This window comes from Conger conger, chromosome 10, assembly GCF_963514075.1.
Source record: "Conger conger chromosome 10, fConCon1.1, whole genome shotgun sequence".
Taxonomy (NCBI): domain Eukaryota; kingdom Metazoa; phylum Chordata; class Actinopteri; order Anguilliformes; family Congridae; genus Conger; species Conger conger.
This window is the reverse complement of record NC_083769.1, coordinates 30098486-30120624: the sequence shown is the minus strand read 5'-3', so window position 1 is coordinate 30120624 and position 22139 is coordinate 30098486. Positions and strand designations below refer to the sequence as shown.

Genomic DNA, 22139 nt, shown 5'->3' with positions numbered 1-22139 from the left:
AGTGCCCACAACCTATCTCTGAATGTAAACCTCTCTGGGCTATCCTCCCACCTTTAGTGTATAATACATTTAATCAACATCTCATATGTGTTTGTGTAGGGAGGCAAGTGTGATTTCCTGAAAATCATGCTGAACTCATATTTTATATTTAATGCCTGGTTTAATCAGAGCCCAAACAGGACATAACCATAAATAGGATGCATTGGTTCTCAAGTACACAATGGCAGAAACACTAATCATGGTTCCATCGAACACAAGGATAACACTTAAAATGCTATGCCATTGTTTAGCTAGGTATCTAGTTAATTCTGTAGGCTGTGGTGAGTGGTGAGCAATGTGTATATTCTGTGCGAATTCATAAATGTGCATATCTGTAGTTTATAAATGTAGCGGCTAGGCTTGGTGGCAATCCAAGGACCACGTCTACAGATTAAGTATGCACACACACCTGGACGGCGTTACAAATCAGTCCAGGAGTTATAAGTGTGCTTCTTTCCACATTAGCGACATGGCTCAGGCAGTAAGAGCAGTCGTCTGGCAGTCGGAGGGTTGCCGGTTCGATCCAGGCTGTGTCGAAGTGTCCCTGAGCAAGACACCTAACCCCCAGATGCTCCTGACGAGCTGGTCGGCGCCTTGCATGGCAGCCAATCGCCGTTGGTGTGTGAGTGTGTGTATGAATGGGTGAATGAGAAGCATCAATTGTACAGCACTTTGGATAAAGGTGCTATATAAATGCCAACCATTTACCATTTACAGTAGGCGGCTGAGACCAGGAACATGCAGGAGAGGAGAGAGAGACCAGACACAAGAGAACTGTCCCAAGCCAGCTGAAAAGCCACGCAAGTCGGGTTTTCATTTGGTATTTTTGTTCATTATTTTTAGCCCAGATCACATGAGGGTAAAGGGTGAAGACTTTAGTTTATTTTTTGTTTGAGCATGTGCTCTCTCCCTCTCCAGTGTTGGCTGCTTTGCAGTGCCCTGCTCTTCTGTCCTCCCCAGGGTGTGTCATGGCGTGTGACAAAAAAAAAAGTGTAAACCTGCTGTCTGTCTTTAGCTCTCCTGCCTCCCAGACTGGTTCAGTGCATTTGGACACTGGCATACAGTCTGCTGAAACACGGAACAAGTTGGGGCACACAAGGGTACTCTTATACTCAACTGATGCACACTCAGTCATAAAGGATACTTACGGCCAAGTAAGAACAAGACAGTGTGGGGGATAGAGCTGGCAAAATAAAATATTGGATGCAGAATGAACTGTTCATTTGGCATCTATAGCATCCATTGACAGATGACATAAAACAGCTAAGCGAAATACCTTTATTACAGTTCCCATAACGTAATTTACTAGTTTAGATTTACAGAGCTTTGTATATTATTGATTCACAAAATTATCTGGATTCAGAGATTGTTTCATGATTTATTCTCATCTTAGTTTTGGTGATTTTTGTTCAGCTCCTCCCAAAAGTTCTCATTCTCACCCCACTTAAAGGCACAATAGGTACGATTTTTGTGTTTAAACATTGTTGCAAGACTATTGTAAATCCCTTTCTATCATTGAAAAAGGCTCACTGACATGTTGACTCACCCTCCGCCTGTGGTGATGGACCGACACTCTTTGGGATGAGGGGGTTCAACGTCAATGCATTCACAGAGAAGGGGTAGGCATAAGCAGTGTTGTGGTTTGAGGGTGTTTATTTTTATAAAACGGGTAGGACAAATCTTGCAATCTGATTGGTTCTTAGCAGGTAGGTAGGCAGTACCAAGCAGTCAATGTAAAACCACAGATTGTACATTCATTTTACTTATCAATATTGATTAAGATATTTGAGAGTACGAGGAAGAGTACTGTAGAATAATAGAAGAAATAATAGAGGGCAGAAAAAATGCAAGGCATTCGCTTTTTCTGATTACGAATCACTTATAACGGGGAATATGGTATGTTTTGGAGTAAACAGTTTTGCCATGGTACATTGATCGGATTTGTATTAACATAATCGGTCAAATTTGCACGATATCGAGGGCAAAGACGACACAGAAGTCAAGAGCAATGCTGCCCCCTGCTGTTTAGTAAATTATAGCTTCACCTGTGAGGTTCCGTGATGGGGGTTTCACGAATGTGCTTCTTAAATATTACATTATAGTAATTTAGCAGACGTTCTTATCTAAAGCGACTTACAATAAAGTGCAAATCAGAACAAGTGCGCTGAAAACTGAGGGAAGTATGGTTCCAAGTCCGAGAGTGATCACATAGCCCAGATAATAACTTGAACCCTTGTAGAATAATCAGATAACTATCCAAGTAGCAATACCAAGGTTGGCAGCTAGTACGAAATATTAAAATGATTCAATACAAGTGCAGTTATTACCTTTCGCATACCTATAGCATACATGGTTAATTACAACAGTGAGGTGTGTGGGGGGGGGGGGTGGAGGTGCAGCCTGAAGAGGTGAGTTTTCAGTCTGCGCTTGAAAGTGGACAAAGACTCTGCTGTTCTGACGTCCATATGAAGGTCGTTCGACCACCGTGGGACCAGATCAGACGGCAGTCGTGACCAGGTGCGACGAGGGGGAGGGGCCAGGCGTCCAGATGTAGCAGAGCGGAGAGGTTTGGCAGGTGTGTAGGGTCTAATTAGCTTTTGGATGTATGCTGGGCTGACCTAAACTGCCTGATATGCAAACAACAATGTTTTAAATTTGATGCGAACCATAACAGGCAGCCAAATAGTTGCAAAATAGATTGTCGCAGTGGTTGCCGTAGTTGCCGTGATTTGCCACAAATACGACAAGGAAATTGCATACATTTCAAAATCTGCTAAAATGGAAATCATGTCGTTTCACGTAATATAGGCTACAGTAAAACGTGCAGTCTAGCGTATGCCCTAGTATCGTATTGTGGTGGTAACTCCTGACCGAAGTCACATTTTTTCCCTTAGCCTACAGATGAATTAGACTGCATTTGTCCTCTACTTCAACACAGTAGGCCTTGATAATTTCGATTTACGTTGCGTTTGTATTTATGGATTGTAGGCTATACGTTTGCGATTTTCTCTAAAAAGTAATATGAAACAACTCTGAGATGTAGTTCAGCAATGGATTTGGAGACAACATAAACTAAAGCAGTAGAGGTCGCCATGGTCATAGAAACGCCTAAACGTCCACAAATGCGTCATCTTTGTCTCTGTCTGATAAGGGGGTGTGGTTGTGGTTGTAGTGGCTGGATTTACTGAAGTAGATTTTGCATTGAGCTGGAGATACAATCCCTGCTTTGTTTCTTTGCGTCACTGTTTGAATTCCACGGGGAAAATAAGTAGGCGATTAGGTGTCTATTCCATGATAAACTATTTCGTTAACTAAACTGGTTATTCTAGGACCAGGGAACATGCGTTAAAAAATGAACTTTTGTGCAAATAGAGTACAGATTTGGCATTTTTGCTTTCTTTCCCCACCACTATTTATCACGGTACGCGGAACGAGAGACGTTGCCAAGGAAACAGGTTTCAGCAACCTGTGCAGCAACGTAGCCTACTGTACACTACGTGCGAACGAGCGCAGTCATGTGACATCACTGGGGAGCGTTTACTGATTAATGGTTTAAATGCGGTCCTTCGCGTCTAAAATGGCAGAACAGATGGCGACTTGTTGACAATCGCCATCTAAAATTCTACTGCGTAATCCGTTTACTATTTATATGTATGTGATTAAACAGCAGATGCGAAGTAGCATTGAAGTATTTCAAGAGTAGTTATCCCATATTTTAAGACTGCCAATTTGTTAAGATACGCTTATATTCTAAGAAGAGAATATAGGCTGCAATAGTTTCATGGTTAAATAATTATAATTTAATCTGTGCAACTAAATTATTTGTATCCACCATCACCATCATGCAGATTGTGTAGCCTACGTAGGGAAAATAAATGTCCACCACTTATGGGGTGTCATTAACTGTGGTTACAGAATATATACTGACTAGCGGTCTCTCCTGAACCTTTCAAGTGAAATAAGTGAGGAATCTAACTGTACTAACTGTACAATTAGGGTCTTCCAGAGCAAAGACACGCGATTGGAGTTTCCTGATGAGATTGGCCTCCAGTATGCTCTATATTGAACTGCAATGGTTCTCTCTGTATACCAGGGAAGTCAATACAATTTGTTTGCAATTGACACCATGCATGGCGCATCTTATTAGACACAATGAGAAGTCAATAAGAAGTCAGTTACTTTGTTAAGTAATCTCTACTTCTCCCTGTACCGCTTAAGAGCCAGAACAAAAGGTATTAGCCTAGCATTTCAATAAGATACAGGTACTAAAATCCAACACATTTGCGTGAGGCATCTTCAAAAGACATCTTTTGCAGGAATACAATGATAACTATTTTGTCTTTGAAAGATTACACTTTTGAACCATAGATGATCTGTTTGCATAATCAAGATAAAAAAATTATTCATTAGTTTAGCAGCCATTACAATAAAGGTTAAAGGTTATCAATTTGTTTTGTATACTGTAGAGTACCACCCATATTTTTAAAGGTACTTCAAGAAATTTTCCATCATTTTCAATTTATTCCACAGATCAACAAAGGTACTCTTGTTCTAGCCACTTCATTCGCTTCTGTACCTCCTGGTCACACCTTGGCCCGGGAGAGGGCACCAGTAGCTGTGGATAACACTTGCAAAGAATTATATCCATGCTGTAGCCACTGTATAAAATTAGGAGCAAGTAACCCAGCATAGAATATGCAAGAGGAAATGGGACATTTCAATTGTAAAAGGAAAAAACAAAAACAAATAATAATAATCTAATAGTGCTTTCAAACAGAGGAACACAAATACCATGAGTTTGCTAGTTCCCATATATTCAACATATTCAACAGCAGGACATCTGTTGTGCTTAACCATGCAATAGTCTGTATATGTCTTCGTGGTATATGGTTGGCCATATACAGCATTTCCATTTTTCCATGTAAGCCATTACTATAATGCTCTCAGTTGTATTATTGTTATCAGTTTACTTTGACTAAAATTACAATTGTGATGGATAACATTCTGCACAGCTATACATTTATCTACAGTATACTAACCAGTATATTGCATATAATAGATAAGCATGCCATATTCTAACAACAGTGGGATATAGCCATAAAATATAACAAATTGAGTTACGTATGTAATGTTTTCTGTATTACTATACAGTATGTTGCTGGACGATTCAGTGGTGGATTTAATTGTGGTGAATTAGTGAATTAGTTTCCTCTGAATGAAAATGAACTGAAAGTAGGATGTGTGTTGGATGACTCCAGTGAGCAAACAAGAATTTGTACTGCATTGTATCCAGTCTGGTCATGTAACCCTCAGCTATTCAATTAATCGGAAATGCAGTCTGGCGTACAGAATCATTTATTTGGGTAAGATATTTACAATCTGATATAGAGTTGCATTCATGTTATCACAAGTATAACAAAGAGGGAAACCTGAGGACAAAAGGTCCCATTCAAACATAGCTCAGCATGACAAATTGCAAACATTTTGAATACTAAGGAAACGGTATCAAATATTGTTTTAAAAAGAGATGCTTATAGTAAGTATAGTGTGAAATCGAGGAGACAAATTTCATTCCAGTAAACAACAAAGTGGATACAAAACAATATTTCCTCTAAACATGCAGGAATTCTTCAGCAAGCAGGGATTTTTGCAATTGCAATAAACAATTGACAATTATTGTTACATGATACCATAACTCATAACCAATGAGATAATCTGTACATTTATAAATTAAGTGCAAGAAAAGTCCAATGTAGACTGAGCAAACAGAAGGCCGATTGTAGTTTTATGTACCAAAAACTAAAAAGAGCCTTTATAACAAGCTCACGCATGACATCAGATGTGGCGCAATACAAGCGCAAACACATTAATAAAGTAAAACTGGAAGCTTACCCTTGAATTCAAAAGGCACTATTAAATCCATTTTATCCATCACTGATTCTCTCAGCTTATGCAAGACAGAGTTTGCAACACCGTCTGATTCCTCACTATAGCAACAGAAGAGTTAGAGTGGCCTCCCCCCTCCCACTTCATAAGACTTTTTTTTCTCCCAAAATGATCTGAAGTGACCATTACCCAGGGATCCAGGTGCCTGGATCAAACAACCTTTCCTTACCAATGTGAGACTGATTATTTAGCAGCCAGTCACTGCTAAAGAATAGTTACTATGCAATACTCATATTATGTGCACACAATTAAACAATATCTGTTCAGTATTTTCCCCATGTACATATCCTAATTATGATAATTTCTGAAAAGAGCAGTGGACAAAGTGTATGAAACAAGTTGATAATATTCAACTGGAATGCAACATTTGGAATTCTGAGAAAGGACCATCATTGGTTGTATGTTCAAGCAAGATCAGCCTGTACAAGATACTGTACTTGCATGTACTGCTTTTAGAACCCTGTAGCCCTATAAAAAGCATGCAGACACTCTTAGCTGCAAGAGACACAGGACTATGGGTGAGTCACTTGATAAAAATATAATTTGTCTACTCCATGGCAGATACATCTGTGCATTTAAAATAAGATACTTACAGTATGCAAGTTCTGCACATTAACATGCTACATAGTATATAGAAGGCCTACAGCAAATAACATGGAATTAAATAATTTATTAATTACACTTTTCATATGAAATATTTAAAACCTTCTGTAATTTGCAGACTCTCTCAGAAGATCTCTTCATTAAAATATAACGACGGCCTCTTAAAGATGTCAGCTAAATATGGATGCAGGAGGCATTTGGTTTCCTATCCACACATTTCACTCTCATATGCTCATGAAACTAAAACTCTGCATTCCCTCACTGAACTTACTTATTGTGCATTTTAGAGATGCACATTCTCCAGTTTCTCTCCCATGATCCTTATACAACTAATAATCCATGCTTCATGTCTGTATGCTACATAACAACAATAATAGAGTAGTTATTATTATTATTATTATTATTATTATTATTATTATTATTATTATTAAATGAACTTCACTGAATTAATTAGTATGATCATTATAATTATAAATACTATGAAATCAGATATAAGATTTCTATATGACCAATATTATATCCCCAGTAATAAATAAATAACAATACTTTAATAACAATAATAATAATAATAATAATAATAATAATAATAATAATAGTAGTACATTGTAATGCTGATGCCAGTAAGAATCATCCCTATAAAAATATTTTAAAGATTGTGCCCACTTCACTACCTGTTGTACAGTAAGCTAGTTTCTGCTTTATAAATTGTAGTTCTGAAAATGCTCCTGGTTCATAAAGCTCAAACCTAGTCTCTGTTTTGTAGAAAGTGACCACCCCATCTTCATGGGGCAGCTGTGGAGGGACTACACCGACTTCCTCCTTGTGCGCTGGAACTCCCTGAAGCTGCAGGGTCCAGGGGACAAGCTTCCTGGGGAGGACAGGACTGTTTTGCCCCTGGCGCGGGACAAAGCCCCCTCAATCCTATAGGAGATGGAGTTGTAGTAGACAGAGTTGGTGTGGCAGCCCAGGTGGCCATGGTGTGAGGGAATGGGGCTGTCGCAGGCACCCAGCTGGTAGCACATGCAGGAGCAGAAGGAGCCGATGCGAGATTGGGGCTTTGAGGGCCGCGTCCTCCGCAGCGGGACCTCCTGCTCCTCGGCCGGGGAGGGGATGAGGTTGGTGCGGCTGGTGCCCTCCTCCATGGGGAGGAAGAGCGTGCTCCTGCTGTGTCCGTCGTCTCCCATGCTCAGGACGACCATGTCCCTCTCCTTCACCCTCTTCACAGACGCCCGCTCCTCTGCGTCGCGCCGCTCGTCCTCAGAGTTCATGGTGAGGAAGCGGAGCACCACCAGGTTCAGGAAGGCCCCGATTACGGTCAGCCCCACCAGTATGTACATGAAGCTGAAGGCCACGTAGGGCGTCTTCTCCTGCAGGTCGTCCTTCTTCTGCAGGGCCACAAAGTCCCCGAAGCCGATGGTGGTGAGGGTGATGAAGCAGTAGTAGTACGCCTGGAAGAAGGTCCAGCCTTCAAAGTGGGAGAAAGCAGCTGCCCCAACGCCCAGGGTCCCAATGCAGGACAAGAAGCCGACCAGCACCATGTTCTCCATGGAGACCTCGGTCCGCCTCATGCCCAGGCACTCTTTGGCCATCCTCAGCAGGTAGCGCACAAAGGTATTCATCCTCTCTCCCAGGCTCTGGAACATCACCAGTGTCAGGGGAATGCCCAGGACTGCATAGAACATGCAGAACACCTTGCCAGAATCTGTACCAGGTGCAGCATGCCCATAACCTGTGAAGCCAGATCATTGTATTAATATTGTGCAATGCTGGCAGATAAATAAGTCAAGACAGTTAGCCTAAGGACAGTGTTTGATTTTGATATATCGAAGAATAACCATATATCCCGCAGCTATTTGCCAATTATACTGAAATGGATGAGCATCTATTTTTCAACAGAACAAACATGAATCAACTGTACATTTTATTTTATTCCCTGTTACATACACAGTACTTTAGCCTGTACACTACATTCTGAATTACATTATTCAAAGTGAAAACCTTGGTTGTGAATTGTGTGATGTCATTCTCTGCTATAAGCAGTGCAAAAATATTATAAATATGTATTTGTTATATTGCCAATACTTAATGATGAACTGACAGCTAAGTACTTTTTTATTCATTCATTCACTTCTTGAGAAATAATTCAAAAATAAAAGATCCTTAGTATAATTAATTTCAAAGATATAAAATGAAAACTTACCTATTGTAGTGATGACGGTTATGGCAAAGTAAAATGACCCTGCGAATTTCCACTGCCTCCCAGCGCGATGGGGCTCCGCTTGCAAAACCACGCGCTCAATCTCTCGGTCGTCAGCCTCGGAGAACCTGTATTTTTTCTTCATCTCGTTACGTTTCTGCTCCAATATTCTTTTCCTGTAGCTCTCAGTTTCAGATTCCAGAGCATCGAATACTGCAGCTCCCACAAGGAGGTAAGAAAACATACAGAGTATCAGAGACAGGGTCCGAACGTTCTGCTTCTTCATCTTCGCACTAGGCGAACTCGAATGAGAATGATGAGGACTTGAAACGAAACAGGTGGCGCAATTCACCGCAATATCGCCCTATCGGACTACATGAGCGAAAACTTGGTGTATTGGATGCAATTGACAACGTAACAGCTAAACTGAAAAGATTTGAAGAACGGAATTTTCCGTTACCTATTTGAGCCGGACAATGTGTCGTGCAGTGATGTATCAGGATATATCATGGAAAAGACCAGCTCAGGCTTTAATTTAGCCTATACAGCACCTATTCAGAAAATAATGATGGTTACTGTGTTTTTCAAAACTAGAGTCCTTTCTGCCTTAGCGCTATAGCGTTATAGAATATAATAATATATTTGCCAAAGACCACCCAAGTTCCAATGAAAATGGTCTATTTCTGCATTTATACATTCTTGAGAAATATTCCCTGAATACAAATACAGCAGCTATGTACAATATATATTTAAACATACAGTCTATTTTTGACGCCTCGTTACTTTCCCCAGCCGTCTTCGTCATAGAGGTAAGTTCGTTGCCACGACTGTAGCACGGGTCTGGTTAAAGAAATTGACACAAAATAATGCAGATGACTCATATGGGCTGCAGGGCTGGATCTCATCACAGACAATTGGCAGGCGAAGATCTGTGTTATATTAACTTTCACGCGAGGAATCATAATGTAGATGTGGTTGAGAGCGGCAGAGACAGCTTAAGCCTTACCTGGGTTGATCTATTCGTATTTCATTTAAATAAGTGTTTAATTTACGGACAGTAATGCCACCTGGAAATCCAAGCAAAGTTCGACAGTATATTTAAATTAGTGTTGTTATAGTAAGCGCACTGTCCGTGATTATACACACTCTCTGAAAATGACATCTTAGCATATTGCCTAAACTTCAGTTATATCGTATTTCATAACTTGTGTAGCCAAAACAACAGGAAAGGATTGCATTGTGAGACCATACGCAGTAGCCGAAGCGCGGTACTGATCATGGTGCTGGATGTTGTCTTATGCAGGGTTTCAGCACTTTGTCAATATTGAGTGAGCGGGGTCATGTGGTCACACAATCATTGTGCTTCTTCAAGTAACCTACTGTGGCTAATTCTAGATTTCCTTAAGCGTCAGAACTGTCCCGTGGTTTTAAGAGGTTGTTCTAGGACCCCAATAATAACTATTCTTTAGCACTGATGAACTTGAGTCTGAAATGCATGGATCTGACTTTGAGTGTTTGGTTATCATTAGGCCTTAAAATGATTGATAGCCTAACTGTTTAATTCGGCCAATGCCTATATAGAGTACAATGGGTTAGCGCATAAGCCCACATTGCAAAATCTGTTTCACCACAAAGCACCTAAAAACGAACTTGAGTTTGTTCACTGAACAGAAACGAAGGTGTTATTATTTCAGTTGGAAACAAATCTAATAAAACCTCTTTTTTCATATGACCTACCTAAGCATTCTGTCCATTAAATTATTATAACTTTGTGACAGAAGACACAGCGTTATTTGGTGAAGATCAATGCAACTCTTCCTCAGAGACAATTAAAAATCACCATTCTCAAATTGTTCTTAAACCTACTTTCCTCTGTTTACCATTTTCATAGAACAATTGTGCCCTTTAATCCTGTTAAATTACACGATTATATGAATTCACCCTGTACAATCCACTTGGAAACAAATGGACACCTGCTCTCTCCAAGTAATGTTTATTTTTACCCTTGGAAATTTCAAGCCTATTGAGACGGCCTTTTCAGAGGTACGGTTTACATCTCCTATAAGTACCGTGAAGTTATAAATTAATCCGCAGTGAGAGAGGGCAAGGGGAGTATTGTGGAAACAGCTGGCTTTTTCCAGTCATACCACCTTGATTACCTTGCCTTTTGAAGCGTGTGTGCAAGAGGTATCCACAGTACACTTATAATGTATTATTCTAACTGATGGGTTGTGGCTGGCAGGGATGACCTTTTACAAAGCACACTTTGCATTGGGAGATCGATGATACATTTGTCATTAACAACCCCACTCTGAGAAAGAAGACATTGAAGGACTGTACTTTCAATGGATTTATGAACATTACATTTAAATATGCATTTTTCAAATGCAGACATTTTGCCAGAAATATTACACTATGGTCATTGGCAGCCTGTAATTGTACAGGACAAAAATGACTTTGAGGTTGTACAGACTTCATCTACAACCACTCATTACCTCAGGGGCACACTGAGATGAGAAGTTGCCATATCTGGTTTGACGGATCAGACACTCAATGCAAAACTACTTAATGTGGAGCCTTCCGTTTGTCCACTTGCATTTCCACTTGATGCTTATATTTACATAACTTTCCAACAGTAAAATGAAACAATTTCTTGATGACAAGCTCAAATTCTCCACAAAAGAAGCTTCTTCTGGGGCACTACCTGTACATGCCCTTGTTCATTCTGGTTTTTGTTCCAGTTTGTCTATCGATCAATGAAGGCAAATGTAAACATGTTTAAAATCCATTAATCATGTTGTACATTAAAAACTTTAACCAGAATGGCGGATTAGCTCATGGCAATGCTTTATCATTGAATTGTTCATCTCCATGTGTTGCTTTGTTTCAGTGAACAATACAATGTTCACATGACACTTTTGTAAAAGGTTTGAACATCTGTTGGCAGTACAGCACAATAGCTGTGACCCATTTGTATTCACTTCTATGTGTTTGTCCTGTGTAACTTCATTGCACCCATTTTCTGTAATTTAAATTATTACTTGGTCAGAGGTAAAAGTTCACAATTATGTTTACCAATTCCATAAGTTTGGAAGAAGGGAAGAACAGGTTCTTGGTTTGAAAAAATATTTTTAATTGCATTTAGAGAGTACATTATAAAATCAGTTTTTACTGTTAAATTCACAGTTTTAATGTCCAGTTCATAGCAACTTTTGACTTCTAATCCTACCCTCATAAAACATAATATGCATGGATGTATAATTATGATATGTTCCCTCTGGATTACTGAATTTAACTGCTTAAACATTTTGCAGTATATACACCAGTAACAAGTTGAGTAGTGTGCATAACCTTACGTAGTTTCACTACAGCCATTGTGTTAAATTACATTCATACTTCTCATAACCAATTTCATCACAATTGTTGTTCCATATGCATTGCAGAATTGTTTGGAAGCTCAGGGGTGAAGACATTCAGGTGGCCACACATTCACAATTTGCCTCCTCAAGTTGACTTCACCCATTAATTAATCCATTTTAAAAATATGACTTTTCTGAAATGTTATTTTGGTTAAATGTTTTGCTTGAGAACTCAACTGACTGACTTGAAAGTTCCCAAATGAATATGCAATATTCAGTCTTCACTGCATGCTCAGACACTTCTGGAGAGGTTTCTAATTCTGAAAATTATATTTTGCATTATTCTTGGGGAGCTACATTTACATTTTGAAAAATAAGCAGCATACACAAGGGGTCCCTGAACTGATTTTCAGAGCCTGCAACAATTACCAAAACTGTAACAATTAGCAAAAGTAACAATTTATTCAAAACTGAGCAAGTCATTGTTACAGCTTAATTTTCGTAGGCCTAATTTGTAGACCCAAAGGGCATTATTAGACTTATATAATACTGAAAATTGAATATTTATCTTATCTGTGATTTTCAAAGTTTTGTCCTGGAAAAAAAACATGAAATGTCAATAAAAGCCATAAAATTACACACATTTATATCAATTTACAGTGTCAATCTTTTGGCTTTTTTAAAATTTATTTTTCTTTTGCATAATGTGACACTAAAATAGATTTCCACATGTAAGAGAGGAACAACCTTCATTTTTTTAATATATATGTGAAGGGGATGTATTATATATTACTTGTCTATAACACCAATGACTGAGAGTGCTTAAAAAAAAACTGGATTTTAATTAGGAAAGGAAAACAGATTGTTGGAATTATTTTTTTCTGTTTGTCTGCTTACACATAACCCTAAACCCGATCTTGCTTGTCGCGGTCCTTGCAGCTTTTGGGGTCAGCCTGGATTGTCATGATAGCATGAATGTGCACATAGGCAGAACAGCATATGTGAGTCCAGGGAGGTCCAAGAGAGTGTGAAGAAACCCTACAAGTGAACACAGTTACCATAGAAACCTGGAAGTCTTGGTCTGGTGGCTCAGGGATGCTGATAATCTTAGAACAATAATTTAATTTCCATCAATCAAGCTCACATTATGTAGTCCTGGTAGAATTTATTTCTTAAGGTACAGTTCTTTTGTAGAGAATAAATTCTGATCACAGCTTTTATTTGATGATTTGACTTCATCTATCACTGTCTAATGGAAAAAGAATCACTTACTGTATAATACTGCATCTGGTGTGACTGGGGCTTTGATGGGCCATTGTAGTGTGCTTTTCTATCTTCATACTTTCATTTTGTATAATTGTCTTTAAGGCCTTTTATGTTCTTTGTTAAATAGTTTATACAGAGCACTTAAGTGCCTTCCGGGAATCATCCAGGACAGACTAAATCAATTATATCTCAGCTGATAAGAGGAACCTGCACAAATAACAGGCTTTCATCAATTTGTCTTTTTTTAGAAGCAGGGGAGTAGCATAGCAACAGTAACACAGCAAGAATTTGTATTTTTTCATCATAAATTAATGTGACTGCCTGCAAAATGCCCCATCAAAAATATGATGTCACAAACTATTTTTGGAGCTTATTTAAATAGAACTGAACTTTAGGCACAAAATTCTTCCTACCACTCAGACAAAAAGACAAAGCTGCTTTTCACTAATAGAGATGCACTCAACATGTTTCGCTAAGCATGGAAACCACCAATCTAAATAAGCAGAATCACAATCGACTTGCAAATTGACATAATATTCAGGCTAGAGTAATTTGAGATAAGAGTTCATGCCCTACACTTGAGATACAAATCATAATGCACCACAAACAGTATGCACACAGCTACACTGTATAGCATGCCTGAGTAGGTGAGTCAGCCCTGAGGTGAGTCAGCCAAGGCTTTGCAGGATTAAGCCTTTATTTCACCCATTGCACAAGTTGATGTTCCTGTGAGGTATACGATAAACATACACTGTAGACAGACCAAATTTAATCTTTTTCCGTTCTTGATAACACATCAGCTTCAGCTCATTGAGTGGTGAGCCTGCATTATTACCATTTGAAATTGGGAATACAGTTCTGCAAATAAGGTACAACAATAGAATTAAAATTAATAACTAGAATTGTTTTGTCTCTGAAATTGATGAGTGGATTGGATCTTGCACTGTAACGTATGCAGAACATGTGCTGTGATATTTGTGCAAGACAAAAATAAGCAAAATGTAGCATTCAGATGCATAATTTTGACAATGTAAACAAATTCATAGTTCAGAATATTTAAAATAACGGTGTTAGCTCTCAAATTATTTTAGTGCAAGTCCAATTGATAGTATCAGTTATATTTTTGCCTGATTCAAATACCATATGTACAACAGCTGCATATTCATTTCAGCCATTGTGTTAATCAGCACTGCCGACAGCCAAAAAAAGACACTTCCAGAAAAGGATTAATCGCGTGGGCACATTCATAATATGAAATGCTCAGCTCCTGCAGTATAGAGGGAAAGGAATGAAAAATCTAAGCAAAGGATAAGCACCTTTCAATGTTTCACGGTTTCGCATCGTTTGACAGAAACAGAGGGGCCATGGCTTCCTGCAGTTATAGGGGCATGGTTAAAAGGATAGAAGGCCAGTGGCCGGATTTAGATGGACAGAGTGACAGGGGCAGAGGGGCTCAGTTTGTTGGTAAAAGGGGCAAGGCTACTGAACTTTCGCTAAACATACACACGCTGACTTACCGTAGCAGGGTCAAGGAGAATATAGGAGGAAGGTGCTAAGGGCAGACTTGCTGTTGCAAGTCTGAATGATCAAGTTGAGGGAAACATTGCAAAAGTTTCTGGGACAGACTAGCAGATGTACAGTAAGTAATAAGTCAATAGCTTTCCGAGTTCTTTCCTCACAAGCTTCACTTGCCGTGCAACATAAGTAATGAACATAACCCACACTCAGAAACTGAGCAACATTTATCAGAGCTCCTGGCTGTTGATGCCTAAAGTATGCTGCCTGACTGTATGGGTTATCTTAAGATGAAGAGCCTTGCTCCAGGAGATAATATTTTCCCATCCTAAATCCCTTGTGCAACTGGTAAACCCCATCTGCTGCATGAGTAGAGTAGAGAATATATAATGGAAAATATTATTTTGGTAACACTTTACAATAAGGTCACATTAACTAATGTAGTTGTTAACATGAATGAATGATTTATAAATGCATGCATTAAGTATGCAATTAACTTTTCATTAGTTAATGCATTTCTTAACTCGTAATGTATTAATTACATAAATATTCATACGTTAGCAAACCATAGCATAAATGTACAATTAGTTAAGCATTAACAGATACATTATCTCGTTCTCATTCCAATATGAATTGGCATGAACTAATGTAGTTCTTAGCATGTATTCATGATGTACAAAAACTGAACAGCTTAACGTTTCAGTAGATAGATAGTTAACAACTACATTAGTTCCTGCCAATTCATGTAACCTTATTGTAAAGTGTTATTATGTCCAGAAAACCAACAACACCGTGGCATTCTTTTGAAATTAGAAAAATGCAGTTTAAAATTCCTATACTACCAGTGAAAGAGGTGAGCTCCTCAAATTAATGTGTGCTGCAGACATTACCAATCAAGGTGCTGCTTCACCAGGTAAAATTGCCATGTCACAAATATTGTAGCATTAGCTTCATATTGCATACTACTCTTTCTGAACCTATCTTGAAGTCATAAATGTGCTTTTTTGAGAAAGCAGTACATTTACACACATTACATTGCAAAGATAAGAGAGAGGAATGAGAATGAAAACAGACAAATGCATCAGTATCAACAGGTGCTCAAGATGATCCATCAGCTCTACACAGAGATGCAAATTTCACGACCACATACGAGCTCACAAAAGCAAGCCTGCTCGGAATCTGACTTAAGTGCGTTAGAAAAATGTAAAAAAGGGAGGAAAAAAGAACATCTTGAGAGCAGGCACTCAAAAAGCAAGCTGCTTCTGCAGATGTCTCCACTGAGTCACCTCTCATAATTACTGTGTTGCGATGGAGAGCGGAGCTGCACACCACACTTGTGAACTGTGAATGGACCCAGGCAATCGGGTGGGGGGCGTTTCGGGCACCATAAATGGCTGGGGGAATAAACAGTGGTAGGGCAAGATACTGCCTAAAGCTAATATCCCTGTTTTTAGCACAGAGAAGAAGGCTAGAGCAGGAACAGGAGCCAATACCAGTCCCCTGGCTCTCCCTGGCACAAAAATCTGCCCATCTATATTCATGCCGAGCAGTGGAGTGGCCCCCACTCCCTTCCCTTTAATTTAATATGGCTCATCTGCCTCCCTCTCCAACTTAATCCCCACACTTTAGCTCTGTTCATTTTCACATGATGCCATTGATTGAAAATGCAGTTCAAAGTAAATTGATGCCTTTGGTAATTACACAAAAAAAGTAATTTTATATGCGACAATTTTGCAGGAATGTGGCAACTATAGTTATCATGAAAAGTTTGACAGCTCTCAAATGTTCTCATTCCAAGAAATCATCAAAATGATTGCCATGGCTTCACAATGGGAGCCCCACTTGAACTGCAGTCATATTGCTTTAAATATCCATGTGACCCGTATGATTACTAAGCGGCAAACATCATTCCAATCACTCCCAATAAGAGTTACATGTATTCCAAATATCACTTCCAGCAAATCACTGAAATAAGAGATTTCAGAGAAATAAGAGATTGTATTCTGAGAATCATGCAGAGACAACAAATAAAAAAGGTTTAAAACTAAACATCCTGGCCATCAGTGACAATGGGGAGGGGTGTGTATGTGTCTATAAATAGCTGTGAATCATGTGAGCAGCACAGGGGTCACCATGCTTGTGTTAATCAGAGCCCTCTGTGTCCCTGCTGGAGGGTAATTGTGCACTGCTTTCGATTAGCACGGTCTTTAACTGCCCTCTCTTTTATGTCCACAGACATGTAGCTTCTTTTGAAGACAAAGAGGAGCAAACCACTGTTTGGACGCAGAAATTAGGGCCTTTTTAGGCATAGACGACAAGGATGCTAGCCATTCGTCTGGGGAACACCACATGAAGGCGAAAATACACACTAGGCAGAGCAGATGATTAGGTTTTTAAATTGATAGGATTAAATTGTGCGGAAACACACTTAGACTAGGTGTCACCCCTCCAACATCATGCACAGGAATAGGAATCACACTATCTTCAAGACTTTTTAATACAGAAAAATACAATAATTTCACTCATGTTTTATTGTGGTTCACACACATACAAGGCCACTTCATGGCTATTTTTTTCAGACCAGTCTTAGCTACATGAACAAAACATTGCTTGATGGTGAAGGCAAAGGCAGACTTAGGTTAAAAACAAAGAGGAGGGAAAATCTGCAAAAATTTGCTTAAGTACCTGAGGGTTAAACAAAGCATTCTGAGCCTCACCCAATAAGAATTTGGGATGATTTGGTAAACAAACCATAATGTCTACCTTTGTGTGTTTCAAAAATATTTTATTCATAGTTTTAACCAGGCAGAGAATCCAGACTGTGACTTTGTGCCGGTGATAGGTACACTGTGAGATTGATCTGTTCCTGGGCCCCCAGGGTCCAGCATTACATCATCCTTCTCCAAGCGTCTACTCTGATTTACTTCACATTCGACTTGCCTCTGTGCTGTGGGACTCCAGATAAGAACCCTGCATGGGGTACACCTAACCCTTTATGGCACACTGTCACCAAGCATGTGTTGGTTCATTATAATTATAACATTATAATTGTAAGCTATTTATATATATATATATATATATATATATTATATTCTCCAAGCATTTACGGGCATGCTGCTGATCATATTTTTTAAACTCGTATTCATATGGCAGATCCTAAAAATGGCCTGCATCACATGGTGTTACATGATGTTTATTTGGCAAAATGTGTCATTATCACAAAGATAACATTAAAATGTTGTTGTACGAGGGGCTGTTGGTTGGTGAATCAGCAAAAGGCACTGCTCTATTGTGCGGATGGGCCCCATGGTTTAGTTTGATACCCAGCAGCTGCACAGGGCAACACACAATTGGCTCTAGCATCAGCAGTCAGCAGTGGTGGTGGGGTCCGCAAGCAGCATAGCACCAGTTCTCCCAAGCATTTTTGCATAATTTCACAATAAAAAGATTAATTATCAGCACCTCCATGTATTGACCTAGCTCCCCCTTAGCCCCTCCAGGAAGACACTAATACTGTAGGATTTTAGGGCCACAATATACACCATTGACCTTGCCAATCAAGTTGCACATGAAGCGTCTTCCTCTGACACGTCTGTACGAGCTGGACATGCTGAAATGGTCAGGAGGAGAGCACATGCTTGTCAGTAGAATATGTGGGGGTGTTCAACATTGGAGAGAGGAAAAAGAAAAAGAAAATTTTCATCATTAGACTACTAATAAAAGAAAAGCATGATTATTTTGGTGAAATTATATTTACTGCACATGCAGCCTGTAAAAGAGCAGAAGGAGAGGAAGTTCCAGCTGTCGTGGAGCCACAAACGTCCAGCAGACACCACCTTATTTGACATTATCCACAGTGTTCTTTCACTGTGCACCCTATTTATTCCATAGCAACAAAGCGCAGTATTAAAAACAGAATTGGCACTATGCCTAGGAAATTCGTAATGCAAGGTAATCATGCACCCAGTATGGCAAAATGTACTTTTACTTATGCTGCATCACAAATGCCTAGTTTTAGTTCTAGATATATATATTATATTGTCAGTATTGTTGTAAGCAATAGGCCATATGATCACTTGGTAACAGGAAAACAATTACATTCTTGATTTCCCAAATAGCAGAAAACCATCTCATCGCATGCTGTATAGGCCAATTACCCTATGGACACTTGCAAGAGTAAATAACATGTTGCAAAGTGAACAATGAACAGTAGACAAGGGTGGTATGCTTCAGCTGATTTCTTTTGTTTTACTATTCCCTTCAGAAAATAATGCTGACATTACCCTAGCCAGAGTCTGCTGGTTGCCAAGGAGACCAAGTATTTATGGATGGAATGCACATCTATTTTATGTACTGTAAATGTTGATCAAGCACTAGATAAAATAGATCTGCGAGCACTCGTACAGAGTCAAGGATATCGTGCTCACGTTCCTTGGAAGGTACTCTGGGCAGTCATATTCCAAACATTAATCCCACCACACAGAAGGGAAGAACAGAACAGATGACATACAGACTGAGGCCATTCAGTTTAAGTGCCCAAATCAATTTGAATGCAGCTGCTCCCTCCTCCTCTGCAGATATTTCCGTTCCTTTTAGCCTGAGTTTTTGCAGATTACCCATCTCACCTCAGTGCTTATTTGAAGATGGAACGATGCTGAAAATGGTCATCAGATCACATCCTGTCAGCCCCCTCCCCTCACCACATCAGACTTGCTGTCATGACAATACGGTTTGCCTTAGCCTGCACAAGAGGAAGGCCTGCTGCTTCACAGGAAGTGAGGCTGACAAGAGCAACACAAACAGCCTCTCGTTATCACGTCTGGACTAAAGCCTGAATATCAGACGCCTTCCAGCAATGCAGACAGATGCAATGGTGGGGATAATGGCACTTTTTAATTTAGAGATTAGCAAATGATTATGAACAATCTGGAGATTCAGCAGCTCTGGAATCGCAGTGTGGACAGTCGAAAAAAAAAAAAATCTGTATATTTGCACTTGATTACTAGATTGAGAAAAATGGCAGCCAAATTGTGCAGATTCCATCAGCACGCCACCACAAAAAAGACCTTCAATCTCACCTTGAATCTCATGGTATTTACATCCATAACGTATGATGTCCATATTGTAGTAATTACTATACATCCCTTTTTATATATAGGGCCAGATGTACAAAGTCTTTTGCATTGATTTTCAGGCGCACGATGCATTCTGCCCAGGAAACATGCGTCGTACACATTAAACTGCCGCACGGGACTGAAACCGCAGTCTGCGTGTGATCTAGGCAAGTCATCGCAAGCTGCACTTCTGTCCTTAATGCATATCCATTTAAGGGTGGATCGCGCAAATGAAGAGCGCAGATATAATAAATGTGGCTGATTATGTATTCCGTTGAATTTATTAAAGTTCATGCAATTAACAAGGAGGTCTAAAATGAGGCGCAATACAGAAACACAGATCGAGGCTTTGAAGATGCACTGAAATAATCTTTGCAACAAGAATCACACTATTTCAACCCCAGAGCAAGAAATCAAACAGATTATTAATAGTAAATATGAATTAATGATCGCAGCCAAGCAATAATTAAGGCTGGGTGTTTGTCACAGAAAATATTTACAAAATAAATTAAGCAATATCTCATGCAAAGCAGTGGGAAGTGACTGAAATAACATGCTCAACCGTAGTGACAGTAACTGAAGTGAAAAAAAAAAGAAAAATCAAGTGTTGCTGCTAGTAAAAAAATAGGAGTAGACTAAATGCAATGATTTGCTGCTTTTAACGTCAATGTCACCGCATTCACAGAGAAGGGGGAGGGATAAACAGTGTTGTGGTTTGAAGGCGTTTGTTGCGGTAATTCCTCTCTTGAACATTAGAAGTACGCAATTACTAATTGTACCTATAAGATCTGTCTCTTCTGCAAAATGCAGTTCTTAGGCAGTCCCATTCGCAGCTTGCGTAGGCCCATAGCCCTGCCCCATTTTAGGCAACCAAATGTAATTGGACAGTTGCCTTCTGAGCTGTATTCAATTGCTTTCTTTGTGTAGAAGAGAGTTTTTCTAGGATTTTGTACGCTTTTTGAGTCAGTTATTGGCGTTTGTCATCATGAGGACCAGAATTGTGCCAATGAATGTCAAGGAAGACATTATATATGGTTGATAAATAAGAAAATAAATCAGAGACAAACAATTGGCTTACTAAAGCAAAATGTTAGGTACATTATTAAGAAGATAGACAACACTGGTGTGTCATTTCCTTGCTTTCGGAGAGCACCGCCTAGAGAGTTTGCAGGCTCTTTCAGGCACTATTAGCACATTGTAAGATGGCCATCCAGTTTTTGCAGCCCACAAATGGTTTGAATCTTGCAGTGTAGCCTCTGTAGATCTGTTTGTGAAGTCTTCTGCAGAGAGTAGTCACTGTCATATCCAGACCTGCCTCCTGATCTGTCAGAAAGGGGTTTTTTCTTCATTATGGCAAGAATTATCCAGTCATCAACTGTAGACAAATCAACATTGACTGAAATATCATTATAGCTAATCAAGGAAAGCAAGCAACAATGGGTAGCATGCCTGTTGGTTAATAACAGTGTCACTTTCCAGAAAAGTGTAAAGTAAGAACTAAATAATTAGCATGAAAAGGCATATCATTTCTGAAATTGTACCAGCGACTATATAAAAACTGTGATATGACATACCCCTAATCCAATGATGAACTTCGACTGGAGCTGGGTGTTGCAAACTCTACTTTGTGAACTTGTGTATATGTGCCTTCTTCTGTCAATTTTATCGAAACTTCATAGTATGCAGAACTATCCAGCCGTTATATAAACACAATAGGAGACTGAATGTACCTTTGGTTTACTGAAGCATGAAGGAGAATGTGGCACTGCCGAAGTCCAAGGCTTTGCAAGTGGCAGAGCTGTAGAGATTCCCAATACTGCAGCTGCAGCTTCTTATACAACGTCAGGGCATATGTATACTGCTGTGCTGTCTGATGATATTCTCAGTGAATCACAGCTTGATATGTGCGGTTTACTGTACTGTAAGTGAGCGGGGGGGGGGGGGGGGGGGACTGTCACACAACACACAGTAGCTTCCAGCGATCTTGCAGTGAACATTGTTCAGTTCAATTGGCACATCTCATTTGAGAGGTTAACAAGTACACTAAAAGCCTACTTTTGTTCCATCTGGCTTCTCCAGTCCCCAATCCCACCAGCCTTA

At 39.5% G+C, this 22139-nt stretch overlaps 1 protein-coding gene across 1 annotated transcript; it reads right to left on the bottom strand.

Annotated features, from left to right (window-relative positions):
* Positions 1-5378: 5378 nt before the first annotated feature.
* kcnk15 (potassium channel, subfamily K, member 15) lies at positions 5379-9078 on the bottom strand. Its single transcript, XM_061258236.1, has 2 exons — positions 8789-9078; positions 5379-8317 (listed from the first exon to the last, which is right to left on the bottom strand). Exons 1-2 carry the CDS (start codon positions 9069-9071, stop codon positions 7392-7394), a joined length of 1209 nt encoding a protein of 402 aa, XP_061114220.1. The 5' UTR covers positions 9072-9078; the 3' UTR covers positions 5379-7391.
* Between the last annotated feature and the right edge of the window lie 13061 nt (positions 9079-22139).